General features: G+C 45.0%; 1 protein-coding gene across 1 annotated transcript in view; it reads right to left on the bottom strand.

Annotated features, from left to right (window-relative positions):
• Positions 1-1,494: 1,494 nt before the first annotated feature.
• The window catches only part of RLIM (ring finger protein, LIM domain interacting), a gene marked incomplete at its 5' end in the record, with an annotated part of 275,393 nt that continues 252,077 nt past the window's right edge, over positions 1,495-24,810 (bottom strand). Inside the window, 2 exon segments of the mRNA XM_044057670.1 lie at positions 1,495-2,723; positions 3,227-3,852. Coding sequence (XP_043913605.1) covers positions 1,800-2,723; positions 3,227-3,852 — 1,550 coding nt within the window. The 3' untranslated portion in view covers positions 1,495-1,799.

Genomic DNA, 24,810 nt, shown 5'->3' with positions numbered 1-24,810 from the left:
GTAAACCTAGACAATTGGATAGGCATCCTCCAATTCCCTCCTGGTCAATCTTGTACTGCCCCTCCTTTAAGGCTTGAGAGGAACATGAATGGGAATTTTTTGGCTAGGCTTGAAAACCTATCAACTTATACTAACCCAACTCCATTATTTGTAGAAATGTTTCCTCTCGGTAACTGCACTGTGCTCATACAACAAAAGAAATTTCTAATCACAAGCTCTACTTTTTTGAGGTCACTTTGCATTCTGTAAGAAATCCTGCTGCTTATGTCACACTGACTTGCAATGGGTACACATTAAAAAACATATCTATAATATTTCCAGTTTTCATTCAATTCCACTCCACAACATTACATGTTGTGTGCTACATAAACAAGCAGATACAAATTATTTAATTTTTTCTGCTCAAGTACACAAAAATCCTTTAGTAAGGTATGGTCATAATACATTCCACTTACCATAATATCCCAATGATTCAACTAATTCTGCTATGTGGATCAGATACCAAAGAGAAACACAACTACTACATTAAAACTTTCTTATCACATGGGATTTTTAAGGAGCTCAAACATTATGAAGCATGGAACTAGGATTTCCTCCTAACAAGAGCACAATAATGACAGAACTCAAAAGATGCATCAGAAACGCACAAAAGTACTGCCTGTTGACAAGTGTAGCCATGCTTGCATAATATTTTCAATAAAATGCAACTGCTTACAAAACAGTGTCCTCCTAACCACTCAAAATAATTTAAATGTGAACAGATTTAATAAGAGTTGAACTGCTTCTGACTTAACATGCAAATTAAGCACTATTTAGGGCAAGAACTGATGCATACCAATTTGTATATATCCAAGCAGACATTTGTAAATTTTACAAATTTTAATGTACAGGCACATCAGCTTCGGTTAACAAATACTTCTGGTTATGTGTGCGTGTTTTTAGAGGGACTATAAATCCTGTCATCTACATGTTTCATACAAGGAAGCAGCACAATACATCTTGTTCAATAACTTCAACACACCATTTGCTTATTTAACAATTTGTTCAGTTTAGGGTTCCATATTAATGAGGTCTCCGAATTAATATTTTATCTGTTGAATTTTGGTATAACTTGGGCTGAACAATGCTATGAAACTATCCAAATATAGCTTGGCAATTACACAGTGCTGATACTGTGACTGGATTTTATATAATACAGGATGGAAGACTACATTAAAAGGACTCCCTAAGAGAAGAGAGACACACTATGGAATTAGTACTTATGCATACAGACATAAAAATAAAAAAAACACATGTTAATTTATGTTCCCTTTAACTACTCTGAATTTCTAACATAAATTAACCTACAATCCTGATTCTCAATTTCTAAGTTTTTGTGCTGTATCAGATATTTAACCTACATGAAAGCACAACTGCAATCATGTCAAATGGTATTCAACTTTGTAGAGAATTAGTACAACAGTGAAGTACTGAACCACAAACTGTTCTCTAATATGATTTTTGGGAGACTTTAATAAGCAAAGGCATTTCTAATTTTTCACAACAATAAGAGATTAAATGACAGTCAACCTTTGTACCAGAGTCAAGGGCAAAGACATTCCAGTAAAGAGAAAACATTCCTATATCTTACATAATTGGGTTCTATTCAAATCTGTTACAAATATTTTACAAAAAATGCTTCTGTAAGTATGCTAAAAGCCTTAGGGCTCATAACGTAAATTATAACATGAAAAACTGGATTTTTCTGCTGCCCACCACTTAAGCACCAGTTTGTCAGCTGAATATTCCAAGTCTGTCACTTAGACAACACTTTCCCGGTTGCTAGATACCAAAACTGCTCGACGGCAAATAGGGCAAGTTGAGTTTTCAGATAGCCAACGATCAATGCAGTGGACATGATATTCATGTGAGCAAGGCAGCTTACGAAGCTTGTTTCCCTCTGCATATTCTGTAATGCAGACACTACAAGTTTTCAGAGCATCATTTACTCCAAAATTCCTGGTAGAAAGGTTGTCAATCTGCTCTTTGGTAAGTCCTCTAGGTTGATCATCATCATCCTCATTTAAAAGGAAAAACTGTGCTAAACTAAGAAAAGGAAGAGTTCCACTTTCTTCTAAGCTCACAGGAACCCTGTTCCGACGTTCCCTTCTTACGCCAGATGGAGAATTTGTATCACCACTGCCCTCCTGTTCCTCGGCTGTGTTAACCTCAGTATCTTCAGTGGCTGGGCTCTCACCACCATTCTGCTGCACTTCACCTTCTGTGGCTGCGTTTTGGCTACGAACAGCAGACTCTGAATCACCATCACTATACATAAAATAGCTCAACTCTCCAAAGCCAGTCATTATCTGCCTCAGCATAGTTTGAATTGCTACAGATGTTGTTTCACTCAGTCCAGTGTTTAAAATTCTCCTTATGGGAATGCGAATAGTGCTTACATATGTTCTCACTCCTGCCCGCTCAGAACGCGAGAAAGTGCGTCTAAAGCCCCCACGCTCACTTTCATAAGTGACAGTGTTGTTTGGTGCCTGGGATCGTGATCGGGTTCTACTAGCTATACTGTCTCTCTGTCTGTGTTCTCCTGGGCGAACCCTTCTCACTTGCAAGTCAAGTACTATAGTTGGAGGTCTCTGTCCTGCAGCTGTAGATTCACTATTGCCACTCATTTCAACAGCATCAGTCTGAACTGATCCGCCATTCTGAGCAGCCAATGCTCCGCCATTCTGAGCAACCGGTGTGGCGGCTCCGCCGGTGTGGCGGCTCCGCCATTCTGAGCAACCGGTGTGGCGGCTCCGCCATTCTGAGCAACCGGTGTGGCGGCTCCGCCATTCTGAGCAACCGGTGTGGCTCCTCCGCCATTCTGAGCAACCGGTGTGGCTCCTCCGCCATTCTGAGCAACCGGTGTGGCTCCTCCGCCATTCTGAGCAACCGGTGTGGCTCCTCCGCCATTCTGAGCAACCGATGTGGCTCCTCCGCCATTCTGAGCAACCGATGTGGCTCCTCCGCCATTCTGAGCAACCGATGTGGCTCCTCCGCCATTCTGAGCAACCGATGTGGCTCCTCCGCCATTCTGAGCAACCGATGTGGCTCCTCCGCCATTCTGAGCAACCGATGTGGCTCCTCCGCCATTCTGAGCAACCGATGTGGCTCCTCCGCCATTCTGAGCAACCGATGTGGCTCCTCCGCCATTCTGAGCAACAGATGTGGCTCTGCTATTCTGAGCGGCAGATGTGGCTGTACTATCGTCCTGCACTTCATTTGCCACTGTACTTGCCCTAACAGGAACATGTTGCCTAGTTCTAGAACTCCCTTCAACTTCAACTGTAGGAAGCTCAGTATTAACAGGTAGCTCATCAGGTGCTGGAGAAACTTCATCTGAAGGATTCACAGGTGATGGATTTACATCATTTCGTGGTCGAAGTCTTCGTTGTTCTGGGCTCCTGCTTCTTGCTCTCCTCTGACCTCTGCGAGTAGTCATTTCTTCATTTGTTACTTCCTCAGAAGTGGACCTTTCAGGAGCTTCTGGCCACTGGCTACGTCGTCTTACAGAAGGGGATTCTGATCTTTGAGACTCAGAGTCACTTTGGCTGTTGTTTTCAAAGTCCTCACCACTAGAGATATCCATAAGTTGCTCACTGTCATTTTCTGCATTTCGAGACCCACTGCTGCGATTCACATTGATTTCTAAACTGAACCTGAAGTCACCACTGCTAGGGTTTGTTCTGCTAATTGCTCTCCAAGACTGATTACCTCGTTGGCCACTTCTTGTGGTATTCCCGGTCTGTCTGACAGAATTCAACCAGTCAATGATGGAATCTCCACTCGAGGGATCTTCCGATGACTCAGAACCACCTGGGGGAAAAAATAAGACATGGAATGAGTTACACAAAGCTGGGGTGCTGAATATAGACATACTGCACCAATGTAAGTTTCATGAGGGGTGGGGAGATGCAATATTATTCAAAACCACTCTTTCACACGAATAATTACAGTTTACACCAACATGTCTCATTTGATCACAGAAATGGGAGCAAGACATTATTCCACACAGAATGCTCAGGTTAATACACACAAGCCTATTTACGACAGTAAGGAAAGCCCTAAATGACAACAGCATTTTAGCTGCTTCAATGTAATGGGGGGGGGGGCTCCTAATGCAGAAAAATAACTCGAAGAGATGCATCAGCAACTAAACATATTGCCATCTAATGGGGCAACTGCAAAGGAAGTAAACCTCAAAAAACTACAACAAAAACTCTTAACTAGTATGACATTTATCCAGCTAAGTCATATAAATGTTAACTCCCAATAACAAACATCATAAATGTTAACTCCCAATAACAAACATCTAAGTGAGACTATAACATTCACTCTGGAAATGCAACAAGCATGAAAAACTTGCTTTATCAATTCCAGCAGGTGATCTTTTTGGAAATCACTGCTGGAGACAACAAATTCTCCAGCTTTGATTCTAAGGTTTTCTTGAATACTTCACTGCCATCTTAACAAGGATGCATAAATTCTATGCACGTGTACATTTACAAGACAATTTATGCTGCTCTCTTCTCTAAGTAATTAAAAGTTATGTACTCAACTTAATTGGGCATCTGTGTTGTCCATTTTCATTCTTCCTCAATGAATGGGTTACGGATCCGATCCTTAGATCGGACTCGGATGCATACAACAAACAGACTTGGAATCCAACTCTTTAGCGCCTCCATCCACCCATAATTCCCTAGACCATCCCCATCATCTCATATTGAGTTTGTTACCATAAAGCTTACATTTACGAGATAGAGAGGAAAACAGATTCTAGAGTAGGGCACAAACCTGGAACTATATGTTCCAACAAGAAAGCCATCACGTCACTCCAGACAGATTACTGGAAGGGGTGAATTGGGGGGGGGGGGTTGAGAAAGAATGAAAATGGACAATACAGATGCCTAGTTATGGAGAATACGTAACTTAAATATATCCTTTTCATTCTTCCTCAGTGAATGGGGCAGAGCCCCCAGCTACATAAATCTTGGGTGGCCCTAATGGAAGGATATTCCAGAGAATTGCTGAATCAAAAGCCGCTCTACTACTTGAAATAAAGTCCAGTTTGTACCAAGTAATAAAAGTATGAGCAATGGACCATGTTGCTGCAGCACAAGTACCATCAACAGAAGTTCTTGACCAAAACGCAGATGAAGTAGCCACGGATCTAGCTGAATGGCCTTTTAGGCAGTCTTGGTAGGGAAAGGCCCTGTTGGGAATAAATCCAAGAAATGGAATTAGTTTTCCATTTAGCCAATGCAACTTTAGAAGCTGGCCAATACACTATGAATAGGAGACAAACGGGTGGGTCTGATTTTCACAATTCTTTTCTTTTGGGTAAATATTTACATAACTGTCTATCCAGACGATGTATTATGTATTCTCCTTTGTTTGAAAATTTTTTAAGACGACTGGTAAATGAATAGTTTGGTTAATGTTAGACTCAGAAGCCACTTAAAGAAATGCTAGTTCATAAAGTAACCCCCCATCTTTACGAAAGCCACTGCAAGGAGTCTTTGAACAAGCCTGGAGTTCAGATTCCTTTGAACAGAAGTGATAGCCACGAAAAAGGTTGTTTTTCAAGACAGATACTGTAAATGATTTTTTTGGTCAAGGTTCAAAGGGTTGTGGAGTCCAACCTTGAAGTACCACTGTTAAATCCCAAGGAAGTGAAGGATCTTTTACTGAAAGTCAAAGTAGGAATGTGCCTTTTAAGAAAGCCTTACATGACTTGCAGTCAAACATTTCTGCATGGAAATTTGATATGGCTGTCAATTATACTTCACTGACGAAAAAAGTACAGTTTTGTACCTACCATAAATGTAGATGTTCGAAGATCCACATTGCTGCAGTCCTTACACTTGGGGTAGTCCGCTGTCCTCGGTCGGCCCGAATATCAAAGTATAAGGCTGACGTCGGTCAAGGCGCATTTGACTGACATCAGGACGCCAGGGTACAAATGCGCATGACCGACGTCATATCCTCAGTCTTTTCTTGCCCCAGATGTCAGAAGACCCTAAAAATAAAGGTCAAAACCAAAAGACAGCAAGACAAACAACCAAGCACCCTTGCCCTAATTATATGTACAAACTATACACTATATACACAATATTTACAACTCAACCCACACAACCACCTCTAACTACAGAGGGGAAGGAGGGAGGGTAAATTGGACTGCAGCAATGTGGATCTTCGAACATCTACATTTATGGTAGGTACAAAACTGTACTATGTTCATCTCACATTGCTGCAGTCCTTACACTTGGGTAGAATCCCAAAGCAGAGGTATGGGAGGATGGCCAAACTATAAGGAAGCAGGAGCTGCCAAAATGCCCTGCAAAACAGCAGTGGCAAAACCAGCCCTGGATTTAGAGTAAAGTGGCAGGTGATAATGCCTAGAGAAAGTATGCACTGAACTCCAAGTAGCTGCCTCCAAAATATCCTTGGTTGCCACCCCCCTCAAACAAGCTGTCGAAGTGGCAGTAGCTCTAGTGGAATGAGGCCTAATCCCAGCTGGAATCTCCTTGCCATGATGGGAATAACAGAAAGCAATGCAAAACCCAATCCACTTAGAAATAGTTTGTTTTGACACAGGCTTGCCCTGAGAACCCAAAGCAAAAGAAACAAATAACTGCTGAGACTGCCTGAACCCTTTAGTTCTGTCCAAATAATATCGCAACTGCCTGTGTACATCTAAAGTGTGCAAAATCTTTTCCCCTTTATTTTGGGGATTTGCATAAAAAGTAGGCAAATGAATAGTTTGGTTTAAAGCCACACTAGAAACCACCTTAGGCATAAAGGAAGGATTAGTACGTAAAGATACCCTATCCTTATGGAAAATCAAGAAAGGCTCAACCGCCATAAGGGCCTGCAATTCAGAAACCCTTCCTGCAGAGGTAATGGCCAACAAAAAAGCAGTCTTCCATGATAAATATTTCAACTCAGAAGTAGCTGCAGGCTCAAAAGGTTGTAGAGTGAGTTTCTCCAACACAAAATTGAGATCCCAAGCAGGAGTAGGAGCTCTTCGTGGGGGTCTTATATTCTTTGCCCCTCTAAGAAATTGCTTGAACAAAGGATGAGAAAACAATGGTGGGTCACAATCATAGTGAGCCGAAATTGCTGCAGCATGAACCTTAATAGAAGAGAAAGACAAACCTTTGTCCAGTAACTCAGTAAGATATTGAAGAGCCACACTCAAATTAGGCTCAGAAACATCAAAATCATTTGCTGCACTCCAAAATAAAAATCTCTTCCATTTATCTGCGTACACTTTCCTTGTACTAGGCCTTCTAGCTTCCAAAATTACATTCAAAACTTGCTGAGGAAGTGGAGGCCCACTATGATTCAAAACATAATATGCCAGGCTGCTAGGTGCAGAGAGTGAAGCTTGACATTGAGCAAATGGCTGTCCTCCTGTGACAACAGGTGTGGAATCGAAGGCAAAGGCCATGGAGGCTTCCGTACCAGACTTCTCAGTAATGGGTACCAGTGCTGTCGAGGCCAATCTGGAGCTATTAAAATCATCCTTGGCTTGTCCTGTCTGACCTTTAGAAGTACCTTTGGGAGGAGAGGCAGAGGTGGAAAGGCATACACATGAAGATTGCTCCAGGTGAAAGAGAGCATCCACTCTCCAAGCTGTGGGATGAAACCTTTTTGTGCAAAACTTTGGCAGCTGATGGTTTAGTGGAGAAGCGAACAGATCTATGTCTGGAGTTCCCCATGACACTGTCAATTTCTGAAATACATGAGGATCCAATTTCCACTCGTGGGGATCCATAATTCGTCTGCTCAACACATCTGCTAAGGAGTTCTGTGCTCCTGGCAGAAACCTTGCCTGAAGATTGAGCTGTAAACTGAGAGCAGTCTCCCACAAAATCATTGCTTGCCTGCATAGAGGATAAGAACGCGTTCCCCCTTGCTTGTTGATGTACCACATGACAGTTGTGTTGTCTGTTAGAATCAACACCTGCCCTGGAAGAAGTAAATCCTTGAAAGCTATTAATGCAAACTGGACTGCTAACATCTCCTTCAGGTTGATATGTAGATGTTGTAGTCTGGCAGGCCACTTGTCTTGTATCCACTTTCCATTTAGATGAGCTCCCCAAGCTTTGTCTGAGGCATCTGTCGTTAAAATCTGACTCGCCTCTGGCCGGGTCACAGAGAGTCCCTTGTTTAGGTGACATTCCTGAGCCCACCACAAAAATTCCTTTTGAATGCAAGGTATTATTTGAATGACAGTGTCCAGATCCTGGCAGTGCTGTGTCCATACATTTTTGAGATACCATTGCAGCTTCCTCATATGCAGTTTGGCATTGGGAAGCACCAGAATACAAGATGCCATGAACCCTAAGGCTTGAAGGACTGTCCTTGCAGTCAGCCCGGACTGATGAGATAGTTGATGGAAATAAAGGGAAAGACTCTTTTGTTTGTCCGGGGTTAAAAAGGCCATCTGGGATGCTGTATTCAGTCTCACACCCAGAAAGCACATGTCCTGAGAGGGTACTAGACTGGACTTTATTTCGTTCACAGAATACCCCAGGCATCTTAGCACTGCTATCACATATTCCAAATGATGAAGAAGCTCTTCCCTTCCTTGAGCCAGAATCAGGCAGTCGTCCAAATAAGGATAGATCTGTATTCCTTTGAGCCTGAAGAAAGCTATCACTGGAGCCAGAACTTTCGTGAACACTCTGGGCGCAGTAGATAAGCCAAAGGGCAATGCAGAGAACTGATAGTGAGAAGTCCCAGCTCGAAAACGCAGATACTTCCTGCAACTTAGTCTGATAGGAACATGAAGGTAAGCCTCCTTGAGATCCAAAGTTACCATCCAATGATCTTTGCCCAGCAGAGGTAAAAGCTGCTGTAACGCCAACATTTTGAACTTGGGAATGTCCAGATAAGTGTTGAGGATAGATAAGTCCAAAATTGGTCTCCACGTGTTCCCTTTCTTTGGTACTAGGAACAGGCGAGAATAAAATCCTAGGCCCACTTCTGGCATAGGGACCGGCTGTATGGCCCCTATTTGGAGTAACAGAGAAATTTGCTTGTGAGCCTCTATTCTTTGTTGAGGAGGAACGTCTGGCATGCCTTTGAAAGGAGGCAAGGTATGGAAATAAAACCTGTAACCGTGGTGTATGATATCCAATACCCATCTGTCTTGGGTAATTAAACTCCAATTTTCTTTGAAAAGTGCCAACCTTCCTCCCAAAGGTGCTGCCAGACGAGAAGGCTCTGGCAGCTGAAAAGGTAGGTCATTGGGTCTGTTTACGAAAGGACTGACCCCTGCCCTCACCGAAGACTGTGCAGGAGAACTCCCTGTTCTAGGCCTGAAAGAGCCCTGAGCTCTGCCCCTACCACGCCTAGATCTACCCCTAGACTGGGAATCATAAGAAGGATACGCCCACCCCTTAGTAGGCCAATTTCTACTAAACTTTGGAGGCTGGACCTGCAAAAAATCTTTAACAGTCTGCATAGACTTAGCCTTGTCTTCCATTTTCTTTAAAACTGCCTCAACAGGAGAACCAAACAACACGTCAGATTGTAAAGGAGCATCTAAAATCCTTGTTTTAACATGGTCAGATAAATTTTGATCCCTCAGCCAGGCGTGCCTGCGAAGAACTGACCCAGTGGCAGCCACCCTAGACAAGGCCTGTACAGCATCAAAACCACATTGCAAAGAATGCTTACCCACCTGTTCAGAAACATGTACTAAATCTTGCAACTCTTTACAATCAATACCTTCTGCCAGAGCATCAACCTTAGACTTCAATTGTGGAAGGAGATAGTTTTGGTATTTCAACATGTGAAACTGGCAATTCAAAGCCCTCATAGCAAGAGTGGAAGAAGTATAAACTTTCTTTCCCCATCTATCCAAGGCCCTGGCCTCTGTCTGCAGGAACCGGATTCTTTACAACAGAAGCCTTAACACCTTTAGGCCCCTGGCTAACAGTTTCTGGGTCTGCCCTAGGACTCTTAAAAAGATACTTATGAGCCTCAGGCACCCTGTAATATCTATCCGGTTTAACAGGAGCAGGAGGCAAAGAATCAGGATTAAGAGAAGCCTCTGTAAAAACATCTTCCACTACATCCAAAACAGGAGGTATAGCCAAAGGCCTATGCTGGGGTAAAACAAAAATTCCCTAAGCCTTTTCCTGGAATCAGAGAAGTCCTGACCTTCCCACTTAAAATGCTCCCTCATGGAATGAAGAGTTTCTGAAAAAGAAAAATCCTCAGGAGGAGAAGCAGAAGGAGTAGAATCATCCACATCAGAATCAGAATAAGGAGAGTACTCCTGCAAGTCTTCAGCCGAAGACTCTGAAACATCTGAAGCCTGCTCAAAACTCCCTAGCTCAGGCTCCACCCTAGGTCTCTTATCAGGAGGGGCATAGAACCCTAATCAAAGTAATCAAATCTTCTGCCATTTTAAGCATATGCTTCTTGGGCACAGTTCCTGAAGAACTAGGGGTAACACCAACTGAAGCTAAACCTGGCCTGCCCCTGGGAGAAACCTTGGAAACAGAAGGAGAGGGCCTAACCACCCTAGGCAGGGAGGGGAGTATAGTAACCTGAGAAGCCCCATCAGCCTGGCCTGCCTCCTGAGGCGCCACATCCTGCAATAACAAAGTCTCTCCCTGGGATCCCAAAGAAACCTCCGGTGGAACCACCGGCTCCACCGACACCTCTAAAGAACCGGCGTCCGGTACTGACGGTTCCTCTAGCCTAGGTTTAACAGCTTTGTCCTTGCGCTTCTTCGAAGAAGCGGGCGTCGGAGCATCCGACGGCATTTTATAATTGCACCGCTTCAAGACTAACCTGGCACAATCTAATCTTCTCTTAATAGTGCGCTTATTGAATCTAGCACAAGAGCGACACCCAACAACGTCGTGCTCCGGCCCTAAACAAGGAATACACAAAGTATGGTAGTCTCTATGCGGTATCCGTTTCCCACAAGAAATACAATTATTCACTTTTTCTGACATCCGGTAAACCACTGAGGCAAGAAAAAACTAAAATATTCCCCAACGGGGTACTTAGCCAACTTTGATTCGGTCTGAAACTCCGAAATCGAACAATTTCAGAACGCCAACCGGCACTTGCAACGCTGCTTCTGCATCGGACCATGCGGCAAAAAAGACTGAGGATATGACGTTGGTCATGCGCATTTGTACCCTGACGTCCTGATGTCAGTCAAATGCGCCTTGACCGACGTCAGCCTTATACTTTGATATTCGGGCCGACCGAGGACAGCGGACTACCCCAAGTGTAAGGACTGCAGCAATGTGAGATGAAAAACATCTAGTACCTTCTCTGAAAAGAGAAGCTAGAAAGTTTAGTACAGCAGAAGCAGGGATATCAAAAGGGTCAATGTTCTTTCTCGGACTCCAAAAGGAAAATGTTTTCTATTTATTCTTGCAAATCCTTCTGGTGGAGTCTTTCTGCGAGGATAACATGGCACGTACTGGGGAACACAGTCTGGGCTATTAGTGGAACTGGAGAAATCATACAGTTAAGTTTGCAGGCTGGGATACTGAGATGACTCATCCCCGAAGGTTGTGAAAGGAGATCTGAAGTTGGCTCCAGTATTCAGGGAAAATAGGATAATGAAGACACCAAAGGAAAGGAAACCGCAACTGGCGAGGGGCAGAGAAGATAAAACAGCTCTTCAACAGATTTGCTTCCTGTAAAAATTTTGGGATCATACAGAGAGGCTAGCAAAGGAAACCACTGGCCAAACGTAGTCTTCAGCATCTCACGTTGACTCCTCCCGATGAGGATCAGGGCAAAATACCTGCTGCACTTGTGGAGAGATGCAGAGAGGCAGCAGCAAGGATGGCCTCATCGATCAAAAATTTTGTCTGCCACTTGATTGAGAAATCACTTGTGAGGCTTCAGAATGACCTGCTGAGTTTTGTCCACTAGTACGATGGATTTCCTTGGAATGCACGATGCTACTAGAAAGCAATTGGAGGAGGTCGTCCATTGCCACTCTCTGATAGGTTCTTGTCAGAGATAGTAAGATTCGGGTCCCCCTTGCGTGATGAGTACCAGACCACAGAAGCGGTGTTTAAATCGCAGTTCTACAGAAGAGCATCTTGAAATGCTTGTAATGTTAGGGCCTACATTAAATATTCGAACATCCAAAATGTCGAACGTTACATGGTAGAGACCAAATGTTCGACATTTGGATGTTCAAATATCAAATTTAAAAAAAAACAAAAAAACACACCTTAACAGTGTGAGCAAAGGGGGGAAGCCCACCTGCACCTCCCATGTAGGGGGGCTGCACCCCTCTACTTAAATATGCCAACTCAGAGACCGCACTTCAGTGCAGAAAAAGGAATTTCTCCCTATCTGCACCATAAGGTGCCGCTGAAAGTCAATCTTTGAACACTTGAAATTTCAAACGTTTGGTCTTGACCATGTAACATTCGAAGAATTGACCTAGACCCTAATGTTAAAAGGACTGTTCTCATCTCCAAAATGTTGATATGCAACTTGGTCTCTTGGAGGGAACAGCGTGCCTTGGACCATCCTTCCAAGTAATTCCCCCCTCACCCCAACTGGGAGGCATTTGTAGTCACTGTTGTCAATGGAGAAGGAAGAACAAAAGGCCCACATAGGTACATGTTGCCTGACTGGATCCACCAGTGATTACAGTGTTTCCATATTTTGGCAAGTATGAATGGAAACTATGGGGACTATCGAAAAGACCAACGAACAGCTAGAGTCCCACTGAAAAGCGCGCACACAAAGCAGCATGCTACAGGGACCAGAACTACTGTCGTTGCCATGGAACCTAAACGCTTGAATTAGTCTGGCAGGAGGAACAGGACACGACAGAATTTGATGAACTTGAAATCAGTGTGCCTATATGGTGAGAAGGTATGGAAGCAATACGAGTTATGTTCAGATGTGCACCAATAAACCCCAGGTTCTGTAATGCTGTCAGATTTGATTTGGCAAAATTGACTGTTAGACATATACCTCCACAAATCTGGAGCAAATAGTCCCTGGGCTGTTCTAGCAGATGCATAGCTGGGGTGGTGAGAAGCCAGTCATCTGGATATGGAAATGTTCTGAATCCTTGCAGTTTCAGGTAAGCTACCACTGCCATACACTTGGTAAAACACCCTGGGGGCTGTGGGGAGTCCAAAGGGTATGGCTTTAACGCCTTCGTCTGGAAACCAGCCACTACCAATTAAGTGTCTCTGGGACCGCCTGTCTATTTTGATGAGATAGTACGCATCCTGAAGATCTATGGAGCACATCCAATAGCCCCTGAAAAGTACAGTTTTGTACCTATCATAAATGTAGATGTTCGAGTGTATACACTGCTGCAGTCATTACACTTGGGTTATCTGCAGTCAGGTGGTCCCGCAGTCAGCCAGAGTTCCAAAGTCTTGGTCCGGCATCGGTTGCTGCCACTTCTTCCCTGACGTCAGAGCGCCAGGGGTATATAAGATGCAGCCAACGCCATTTTCTTCAGTTTTTCTTGCCCCAGATGTCAGGTGCCCCCAAATAGGTAGGCAATACATATTGCTAATAACACATACATGAATAAAATGAAAATAGAAGTTATGTCCTTACCATAACGTTCCATGTGGAGTGCTCATCTCGCCTTTGTTCTTACACATGGGTTCAGAGCCGATCCTCGGCTCCGTGTCGGCCGCTTGCAAGCTCTGCATCGAGAAGAAGCTCGAGACAACCTAATACCCACAATCCCCCTCTGCCTTTACCTCAGATCTAGTTTGCAAGCAAACCAGTAGTCAGAGAGAGCACACATGCCAATATCACATATGCACAGAAACTAAGAGTCTATATATATATATACATATATACACATATATATACATGTCAACTATATACACAACAACTGCAATGCAGAAGCAGAATGTCCCAGAGACCAGGCACCAAACTGAACGTTCTTCCTAAGGGTGGGAGGGTGGGAATGTAAGAACAAAGGCGAGATGAACACTCCACATGGAATGTTATGGTAAGGACATAACTTCTATATGTGATAGTGTTCAATCTCGCCGTTTGTTCTTACACATGGGTAGCGTCCCTAGCTCCTTGTTCCTGAGGAACTCACGGAAGGACGTTCTTGAGCACAGTGGAACCAAAGGTTGCCCTGTCCCTAGAAACCTTGTCTACCTTATAATGAGAAATGAATGTATGTGGTTTAGACCAAGTAGCAGCCGCACAAATAGCGCCTAGTGGTAGGCGAGCTGCATGAGCCAGGGATGTAGACACTGACCTTGTGGAATGTCCTTTGGGTTTGTGCAAAAGAGTTTGATCTGAAGAATCATAGACATAGATGATACAATCAGTTAACCACTTAGAAAGAGTTCTTTTGGTAACCGCTACTCCTTTCCTGTTATCAGCAAAGGCTACAAAAAGTTGATCAGATTTTCTGTGATCTTTTGTTCTATCCAAGTAAAACCTTAGTTGTCTGTGGACATCTAATTTGTGCAACATATACTCCATTTTATTGGAGTGATTCTTGAAGAAAGTGGGTAATTCAATGGACTGATTAATATTGTTAATAGAACAAACTTTAGGAAGGAAGGATGAATTAGTGCGAAGAGAAACTCTTGTCAGAGTGAAAGATCAAATAAGGGTGCTTAATGGAGAGAGCTTGAAGTTCAGATACTCGCCTAGCGGATGAAATGGCTACCAAAAAGAGAGTCTTCCACGACAAAAATTTCAATGGGCAAGAGGAGGCTGGTTCAAAGGGGGGCAGCATTAACTTAGATAATAATAAGTTTAGACTCCAAGGTGACGTAGGAGATCTAATTGGTGGTCTAATATGAAAAGCCCCTTTTAAAAAGGCTTTACAAAGTCTGTGGGCCATAACAGGAGCCCCACATGAAAATTAGAAATGGCAGCCAATTGAACTCTTAATGTGGCAGGAGAAACACCCTGATGGAACAAGTCTGTTAAAAACTCTAATATTTTATTCAAAGGAGCTATAACAGGGTCCACTTGCTGTGTATTCGCCCAGAATACAAAGCGCTTCCATTTACTAGTATATGTTTTAGTAGTAGAAGCTTTATGAGAAGCCACTAATATATTCTGAACTGCAGGCGAAAGAAGATCAGACCTGGCTAAGTTGGGAATTGAAGCAGCCAAGCTGCTAGATGGAGGGACAAGAGCGAGGGGTGGGGAGCCCCTGACAAGCGAGTCAATAGATCTGGCTCTGGGTCCAGGATCCCCGAATGCAGTGTGTCATGAGGAAGGGGAAACAAATTTGACGAGACCAGAATGGGGCAATGAGGATTATTGTCCTGTGTAAGTTGCTGGCTTTCTGGAGAAACTTTGAGATCAGGGGGAAGGGAGGAAATGCGTACAGGAGTCCCGGGGGCCAATCGTGAATCAGTGCGTCCCTGGGGACTTCCCTGGAGGGTAATAGGGCAAAGTAGCTCCTGCATTTGGCGTCATTGGAGACGCAAACAGATCGCAGGAAGGCTGGCCCCACGAAAAAATCTTTGTCGCAACTGACTGTTTTAGGGACCACTCGTGCGGTAACAGTATTGCTCTGCTCAGCCTGTCGGCTATGACGTTGGATGACCCCGGGATGTGCGTTGCTATTAGAAAGCGACCCGTGGACTCCGCCCATTGCCAGATTCTCATGGCCTCTGCATAGCTGATAGGACTTGGTTCCCCCTTGCTTGTTTATGTACCAGACTACCGACATGCTGTCCGTCTGAACTGCAATAGTTCCCAGAGGAAGAAGGGGAGCAAAGTGTTGCAACGCTAGAAACACTGCCCTCAACTCTAGAACATTGATGTGCAGATTGTACTCTAAATTGGTCCATTCGCCTTGGACTGTCTGTCCCTGAAAGATGCCCCCCCACCCTATCAGGGAAGCGTCCGTGGTCACCGTAGCTGTAGGCGGTAGCACAAATGGTCTCCCCTTGGAAAAGTTGCAAGTCTGAAGCCACCAGTTTAGGTGTGTTTTGCAAGTGTTCGTTATAAGAATCTCGTGTGTTAGAGGTAGTTGTTGGAACGACCATTGTGCAAACAGTAGCCATTGTAGGACTCTCATGTGCAGTCTTCCCAAGGGTATTGCAATAACAGAAGCTGACATGAGTCCCAAAACCTTCAGTACCAGTTTTGCTGGGGATTTCCTGGACAAGAGAAGAAGACGTATGTGAGTCTGAAGTGAAAGTATCCTTTCTGGAGGAAGTCTTAGAATTAACTGATGTGTATCTAATTCCGCTCCTATGAATAAGATACGCTGTGATGGCTGTAGTAAGGATTTTCCGAAGTTTACGGAAATTCCTAGATGAGTACACAGTTGAAGAGTGTAATCTCTGGCCTGTACTAGTTGACGCTGGGTGGTGGCAGAAAGGAGCCAGTCGTCCAGATATGGAAACACCTGGAATCCTAGGCGTCTCAAGTGAGACGCTACCACTGCCATGCATTTGGTGAAGACCCTGGGGGCTGAGGTCAGACCAAAGGGCAGGGCTCGAAACTGAAAGTGACTGGCCCCCAGCCGGAAGCGCAAATGATCCCTGGATGCCCTGGCCATTTTGATGTGGTAGTATGCATCCTTCAGATCTATTGAGCACATCCAGTCGTCCTTCCGTAAGAATGGAAGGATCGATTGAAGCGTGACCATTCGGAACTTTTCTTTCTTGACGAAGGTATTGAGGTCTCTTAGGTCCAGAATGGGCCTCCAGTCCCCTGTTTTCTTTGGAACTAAAAAGAACCTTGAGTAAGTCCCGAATCCTCTCTGGTCCGCTGGGACTGGTTGGATGACTCTTTTTTCTAGCAGCTTTGAAATTTCTATAGCTGCTGGCTCGCAGATGGGGCGTACATCTGGGAGTCTTTTCTTTGGAATGGGATAGGATAGAAATGGTATATTGTAACCTCTGGTAACCACGCTTTTACCCACTTGTCTGTAGTTATGTTTTGCCAGGCCTGAGGGAATAAAGCTAGCGACCCCGACTGCCTCCAGAGCAGGACAGTCGGGCCTCCTCTCAGGAGTGCTGGAAAGGTTTACCAGGAGTGTATCCCTGTCACCTTGATTCTGCGGACCCCTCTGCCGCCAGGGCGGCGTCTTCCACCTCTGCCCCTCCTCTGCCTCTAGAAGGGCATCACCCTGTGTGCCTGGGAAAGATCCTTGGGGTTTTCGAAACCACATTTTTCCACCACGCTTGCCCTTTGGGGTACGGTCTGGTTGGGGTGGAAAACGGACTCCGACAGCAGACAGAGTCTTTCCCTCCTGTTCACACCGGTAAGGGTCTCCTTTACTTTGGGGCCAAAAGAGTGGCACCGTCAAATGGGGCGTTAGTAAAGGAAGACTTGAAGGCTTCCGCAAATGAACATAAGCGCATCCAGGATTGTCTGCGAAGAGCAATCGCTGAAGCTGCTGCCCTACTCGAACCTTCGGCTGCGTAAGAGATCAGCCTCATGGACGAGTTCACAATAGATGTAAGGGTATTAAGTTGCGCTGTCACTTTTTCTGAGACAGCAGCATCTGTAGTACCCTGGAGGGTATCTCCCAACTCTTTGACTAGATCCTCTGTAATCGTGTAAAGTGGGTCAAATAGTTCAGGGATCGCATGGAAAAAGCCGCTGAACTAAAAATGCGCTTCCCATACCTGTCCATCGTCCTAGAATCTTTATTAGGGGGATGGACAGATGAGGAAGATTCCGACATCTCCTTTTTCGTGGCCGCTGCCACCACCATAGCGCCCACTGGAACTCCTTTGTCAAGTAAGTCTTGTCCTGGGGTGCAGTGATATACTTATTGGGTTTCCTAGGGACTGGTTCCACTGTGTCAGGAGCCTCCCACGCCCTTCGAGCAATAAGTTCCATTAATTCATCGAAGGGCGGAGTGACCCAGGAGGAGGAAGGGCGAGCACCAAATGCCTTCAGCAGTACTGACTCATCCTCAGAAGGGGGGAGGGACTGCCAATCACCTCTCTGCTTAAGAATCTCCAAGATGTCAGAAAAGGAGACATCTTCCGTAGGTGACTTTGGGGACCCTTCTGACTCATCCATGTCAGTATCGGATGTTAAAGATTCCTGTGGAGAATCTAAGTGTCTCCTCTTACACAATCTTTTCCTAGGGACTTCTTCGTGGGGAGCATCCGAAGAAGCCTCCGAGGAAGAGGGGGCACCCTCCAGGGGTGGCTGAGACACCGGTGCTCGACGCTTGGATGTGGCCATGGGTGCAGAGGAGGATAACGGCCCTTTATGGGAAGGAGAGGTTGCTTCTACTGATGTGGTTGTCTGGGTAGACAACACCTTCCTCATGAGATCGAAGCCCCGGGTCCCGAGTCAAGAATCTCCAGGTTCCGAAGAAATGGGAAGAATCCCGACAGGCACAAGGCATCGACCCGAGGACGGAGCCGAATCGATCCGCACGAGGCCCGAGGGGAGAGTCGGAACGAAACGCCGGTTCGACTCGGCCCCGGAACCAAGGACAGATCGTCGGCTCCGAGACTCCGGTACCGGGTCCGATGGAGTCGAGGTGAGAGGAACAGACCGAGAAAAGGACGGTTCTGGACCCGAGGGCTCCACAATCAGAAGATCAACCTCTTCCGGCTCCAAAGACTGGACAGGTCTCGGAGGAGGAATGGATGGAGACAATGGGAGGCCTTCAAGTTTCGACACCAACTGGGTGGAAACCGAAATAAGTTTGGATAGGGCCGAATGCTCCAATAACTTCTGCACCACACGATCCACATCGACATCGGAGAGCTTAGAAGAAGAACGGGTCGAAGGAACCGAAGACGGAGCCGACCTCAATAGAGTCGAGGGAGGGAGCTCCATCACCGGTTCCAAGACTCGAGGCTCAGGAACTGACACCAGTTGAACACTCGGCCCCAAGTCTGTGGAACTGGTGATCTAACTTACTCAAGAGCTCGGAGCCGATGACTTGGGCTCCGACGTCTTCGATTCCTTCGAGGATTTGGATGCCTGGTCTGAAGCATCCAGAGCCTCCTGAAAGGAAGGTTTTAATAACCCTCTGTCCATGAGTTTCCTGCGCCTATCTGTCATGACCCTCCCACTAAAAGAGTGACAAATTGAACAGTCCTCTTGTAAGTGGAGAGGGCCAAGGCAGTAGACACAGGAACTATGGTTGTCAGTAACTGACATTTTTTGGCCACACTGGCAACGTTTAAAGCCTGATTTAATTTTCTCAGACATCTTACAGGTAAGAGAAAAAGTCAAGTCCAGTAGAGAGACAAATCCAATAGAAAAAAGTCGAATCCGATATAAAGTCAGTCCGGTTGTCAAATTTAAGTAAGGGGTGGAAGGCCCCGAAAAACTCTAATCAGTTTAATTAAACTTAACGGTACCGAGAATTTCTACCTTACACACACACATACACTATGTCTACCAAAAGGTACTTTTAGAACAATTTTTTTCTCAAATATAACAAAAATAAAGTTATATCTTATCTTAAGTTGCTCGAGCTAGATCCCAGTGATGCGAACGCAGCAGCGGCAAACTAGATCTGAGGTAAAGGCAGAGAGGGATTGTGGGTATTAGGTTGTCTCGAGCTTCTTCTCGATGCAGAGCTTGCAAGCGGCCGACACGGAGCCGAGGATCGGCTCCGAACCCATGTGTAAGAACAAACGGCGAGATTGAACACTATCACATCAATACCTTAAGCTACAAGCAAATACACCACATAGGTTGTAAAGGATAGAGAGTGAAGTCCCACCTAAGAAAGTGGGGTTGGAGGGAGGGTAACCTGGACTGCAGCAGTGTATACACTCGAACATCTACATTTATGGTAGGTACAAAACTGTACTATGTTCATCGTGTTACACTGCTGCAGTCATTACACTTGGGTTGAATCCCAAAGCTGAGGTTGGGTGGCTGGGTCTATATAGGATTAGGAGTGGCTATGAGGCCCTGCAGAACTGCAGTGGCAAAGCCAGCTCTGGGTTTGGAGTATAGAGGTAAGTGGTAATGTTTGGTAAAGGTGTGCACTGAACTCCAAGTTGCAGCTTCCAAAATATCCTTGGTTGGTACTCCTCTAAGAAAGGTTGCTGAAGTGGCCGTCACTCTGGTAGAATGAGGCCTAATGTTACTAGGCACAGTTTTTCTATGTTGTGTGCAGCAGAAACAGATACAGTGTCCTATCCACTTTGAAATGGTCTGTTTTGAAATAGCCTTTCCCTGTGATCCTACAGCATATGATACAAACAGTTGTTCAGTTTTTCTGAAAGCTTTTGTTTTGTCCAAGTAGAAACGTAACTGCCTGCGTATGCCCAATGAATGAAGAAGCCTCTCCCCTTTATTCTGGGGATTTGTATAAAAAGTGGGCAAGTGAATGGTTTGGTTAAGAGCCACACTGGATACCACCTTTGGCATAAAGGTAGGGTTTGTCCTTAAGGAAACCCTGTCTTGATGAAAAATGATGAAAGGTTCCACTGCCATTAGTGCCTGTAACACGGAGACTCTCCGTGCTGAAGTTATTGCCAGCAACAGAGCAGTTTTCCATGACAAAAATTTTAATTCTGCTGTAATGGCTGGCTCAAAAGGTGACAGAGTAAGTTTTTCCAAAACAAAGTTGAAGTCCCAAGTTGGTGTTCTCCGGGGCAGTCATGTTTTTAGCCCCACTGAGGTATTGTTTAGTAATGGGTGTGAAAATATAGGAGGATCCGTGTTGTATTGAGCTGAAATAGCTGAGGCATGGATCTTAATATATGAAAAGGAAAGGCCTTTGTCCAGCATCGCAGTTAAGTATTGTAATATCTGAGGAATATTTGGGACAAGAGGGTCAAGGCCTTGAATCTGGTTCCAGGCGCAGAATCTTTTCCATTTTTCTGAATAAGATTTCCTGGTGCTGGGCCTCCTGGCCTCCAAACTGACATCCATAACAGCTTTAGAGAGGGGTGTTTACTGTTTGGTTAAGTAATTTGCCATGCAGCCAGATTTAAGGTTTTGAGCTGGCTGTGCAGGATCTGATGAGTCAGAAGATGAGGTATTTGAGGTAAAATCCATGCTGGGCCTCGAGCCATGTTCCTTAATATTGGATACCAGTGCTGGCGTGGCCAGTCCGGAGCAATGAGGATCATTTGTGGCCCCTCTAGTCTGGCTTTTAGGAGTACCTTTGCAAGGAGAAGCAGTGGTGGGAAGACAAACTTAGTGTTTTCCAAATGAATGATAGAGCGTCCACTTTCCATGCTTGTGTGTGGCAAGTCCTTGTGCAGAATTTTTGTAGTTGGTAGTTCAGAGGGGAGGCAAAGAGATATAGGTCTGGGCTCCCCCATTTCTGAGTTATCATACTGAATACTTGTGGATTTAATTTCCACTAGTGAGGATCCATGATGTTTCTGCTTAAGTAGTCTGCCAGCGTATTTTTCTTTACTGGCAGGAATTGTGCTTGTAGATGAACTTGATAGATCAGTGCTGTATTCCACAGAGTCATTGCTTGTCTGCATAGGGGGTAGGAATGTGTGCCCCCTTGCTTGTTTATGTACCACATTACTGTGGTGTTGTCAGTCTTCAATAGCAATTGTCCTGGCTGTAGAAGGTCCTTGAAAGCTGTCAGGGCATTTTCTACAGCTAGCATCTCTTTTTGATTGATGTGAAGATGCATTTGGTCTGTGGTCCACATACCCTGGATACATTGTCCTGCCATGTGTGCTCCCCAGGCGTAATCCGATGCATCTGTTATTGTCTCCCTGGCTGTGGGTAAAGTAAAAGGCTGTCCCTTGTTGAGGTGACATGCCTGTGCCCACCATTGAAACTCCTGTTGAAGGCAGGGAATGAGTGAAATTACTGCTTCCAAACTGTGGCAGTGCTGAGTCCATACACTTTTCAGATACCATTGTAACTTCCTCATATATAGTCTGGCATATGAAATTAGCAGTATGCAAGATGCCATGAATCTCAAGGCCTGCAGAATTTTTCTTGTAGGGAGTTGGGTTTTTGTTGCCATCAATTGAAAGTATTGAGTCAGTTGTCGTTTGTCTGGCGTGAGATAAGCCATCTTGGCCGTTGTATTTAAGCTGGCACCCAGGAATATTATCTCTTGTGAGGGCACTAGTTTTGACTTCTTTTCATTTACTGTGTACCCTAGGCAAATTAGCAAACGTTTTACAAACGCCAGATGCTGTAGAAGAATGTCCTTGCTTTCTGCTTGAATAAGGCAGTCGTCCAAGTATGGGTATATTTGAAGCCCCTTTTGTCTGCAAAAAGCAATTACTGGTGCTAGGCATTTTGTGAAGACCCTGGGCGCAGTAGATAAGCCAAAGGGCAGTGCACTGAATTGGTAATGCACTGAACCTGCTAAGAATCTGAGGTATCTTCTGCAATTATGTCTGACAAGGGACATGCAGGTATGCCTCCTTTAGGTCCAACGTTACGAGCAAAGCCTTCCTGCCCAGCATGGGAAGAAGCTGCTGTAGTTTTAACAATTTGAATATGGGAACATCCAGGTAAGTATTTAGAGAAGAAAGATCCAGAATGGGTCTCCAGGCTTTGTCCTTTCGGGGGACCAGAAAGAGTCTTGAGTAAAATCCTTGTCCTTGCTCCTGTGTTGGTACCTTTTGAATAGCTCTCATGTCCATGAGCGCTGTAATTTGTTTTTGAGCCTCTGCCCATTGATTTGGTGGCAGGTTTGGCATTCCTTTTAGCCTTGGCAAAGTGTGAAAGTGGAACCTGTAACCTTGAGATATAATATTTGGAACCCATTTATCCTGGGTGATCATACGCCAATTGTGTGCAAAAAGTGCTAGCTTTCCCCCTAAGGGAGCTGCCAAGAGAGAAGTGCTTGGCAGCTGGAGGGGGAAGTCATTGGGACCGTTTCCTAAATGGTTGTGACCTGTCTTCCCCTCCTTTCTGGATTGATGTACCCCACTGTCGAGGCTTGTAAGAACCTTGTGGCTGACCTCTGCCTCTTGGCCGTCTGTATCTGCCCCTCTGAGGTCTATAGTTGGAAAGGACCAATTTTTTGTTGGCCAATTTCTGCTAAACGAGGGGGCCGAACCTGTAAGAAATCCTTCACCGTTTGCATAGATTTTGCCTTATCCTCCATTTTCTTTAATGCCTCTTCTGCCTTAACTCCAAATAAAACATCCTGCTGCAAAGGTGCATCCAATAATTTTGCTTTAACATGATCTGGTAAACTTTGTTCTTTTAATCAAGCATGCCTACGAATGACAGACCCTGTAAATGCTGCTCTACAAGAGGCCTCTAATGAGTCAAATCCACACATCGCAAAGTATGTTTGCCCACTTGTTCTGCTGCATGCAATAAATCCTGCAATTCCTTATAGTCAGAAAGATCTGAATTTGGAAGCATTTTTTGTTTTAACTGAGACATTAAGTATTGCTGATATTTCAGCATGTGAAACTGGCAATTTAAGGCCCTCATTGCTAAAGTTGCAGAAGTGTATACTTTCTTTCCCATCTGTCTAATGCTTTAGAATCCCTGTCAGGGGGAACTGGATTTTTAGCTGTAGAGGCCTTAACCCCTTTGGGACCCTGGGAAATAGTTTCTGGGTCAGCAACAGGGCTTTTGTAAAGAAATTTGTGAGAGTCAGGGACTCTGTAGTATCTGACTGGAGCTGGAGGTAAAGAATCAGGATTTAAACTAGATTCAGAGTACACATCATCCACAATGTCTAACACTGGCGGAATTAGCAAGGGGTCTGTGTTAAGGCAATAAAAGGAACTCTCGGAGCCTTTTCTTGGATTCAGAGTAATCCTGGCCCTCCCAGTGGAAATGCTCCCTCATAGTATGTAAAATTTCCCCAAAAGAGTAGTCCTCTGGAGGAGAGGCTGAAGGGATTGATTCTTCAGCATCAGAATCCTCACATGGTGGTAGAGAGTATCCTTGATCTGATGAGGAATCAGAGGAAATGGAAACCTGGTCAGATGAGTCACAGTCTGCATCCTGTCTAGGCCTTTTATCAGGAGGGGGATGGGAACCCCTGATCAGAGTAATTAAGTCTTCGGCATGGGTGCCTGTCCTGGTGAATGCTGAACTTGCTTTATTTTTAAAGGGGGTTTAGACTTTGCATAAGATTTGATGGTTAGTGTAGTAGGTCTGAATACACCCTCTGCAGCTGAGGGCTGGTCAGCTGCTCCGGATCCCTCTGAAGGTATAGTCTCGGTAGGGCTTAAATTTAGAGTATCCGGAGGCCCAGCCATCTCCACGTGGGAGTCGGAGGCAGCCTGTGGTTCTAAAGCAGCAGTCGTTAGGGGCTGCGAAAGTGCCTCGCTGAAAACCTGAGAACCGTTGCCTGGCCTAGAAGAGGCCTTGTTGTCAGGTTTGGGCCTTGGATGCCTGTCCTGGTCTTTGCACTTTTTGTGTATCCCGGTCGTAGGCTGCTCCAACGGCATGGTATAATTGAATTTTCTGCCAAAATAATGTCGGGCAAAATCAAACCAATGTTTAATAGTGCGCTTGTTAAACCTAGCACAAAACCGACAACCAGTGACGTTGTGGTCTGGGCCTAGGCATGGAATACAGTAAGAATGAAAATCCTTGAGGTATTTGCTTCCCACAAGAAATACAATTATTAACTTTTACTTACATTGGTCTGAGGCAAGAAAAAGTTTCCCCAACAGGGTACTTAGCTTTATAGAAGACTTTGGTCCTGAAATTCGAATTGAAAATCTCAGGAGCTGGCCAACTGGCACTTGCGAACTGCTTCTGCTTCAGGCACCGCGCGGCAAGACTGACTGAAGAAAATGGCATCAGCTGCATCTTATATACCCCTGGCGCTCTGACGTCAGGGAAGAAGCGACAGCAACTGACGCTGGACCAAGACTTTGGAACTCTGGCAGACTACGG

This window comes from Protopterus annectens, chromosome 15.part0 (assembly GCF_019279795.1).
Source record: "Protopterus annectens isolate FY-2018-M chromosome 15.part0, PAN1.0, whole genome shotgun sequence".
Lineage (NCBI taxonomy): Eukaryota > Metazoa > Chordata > Ceratodontiformes > Protopteridae > Protopterus > Protopterus annectens.
This window is presented reverse-complemented; position numbering and strand designations above follow the sequence as displayed.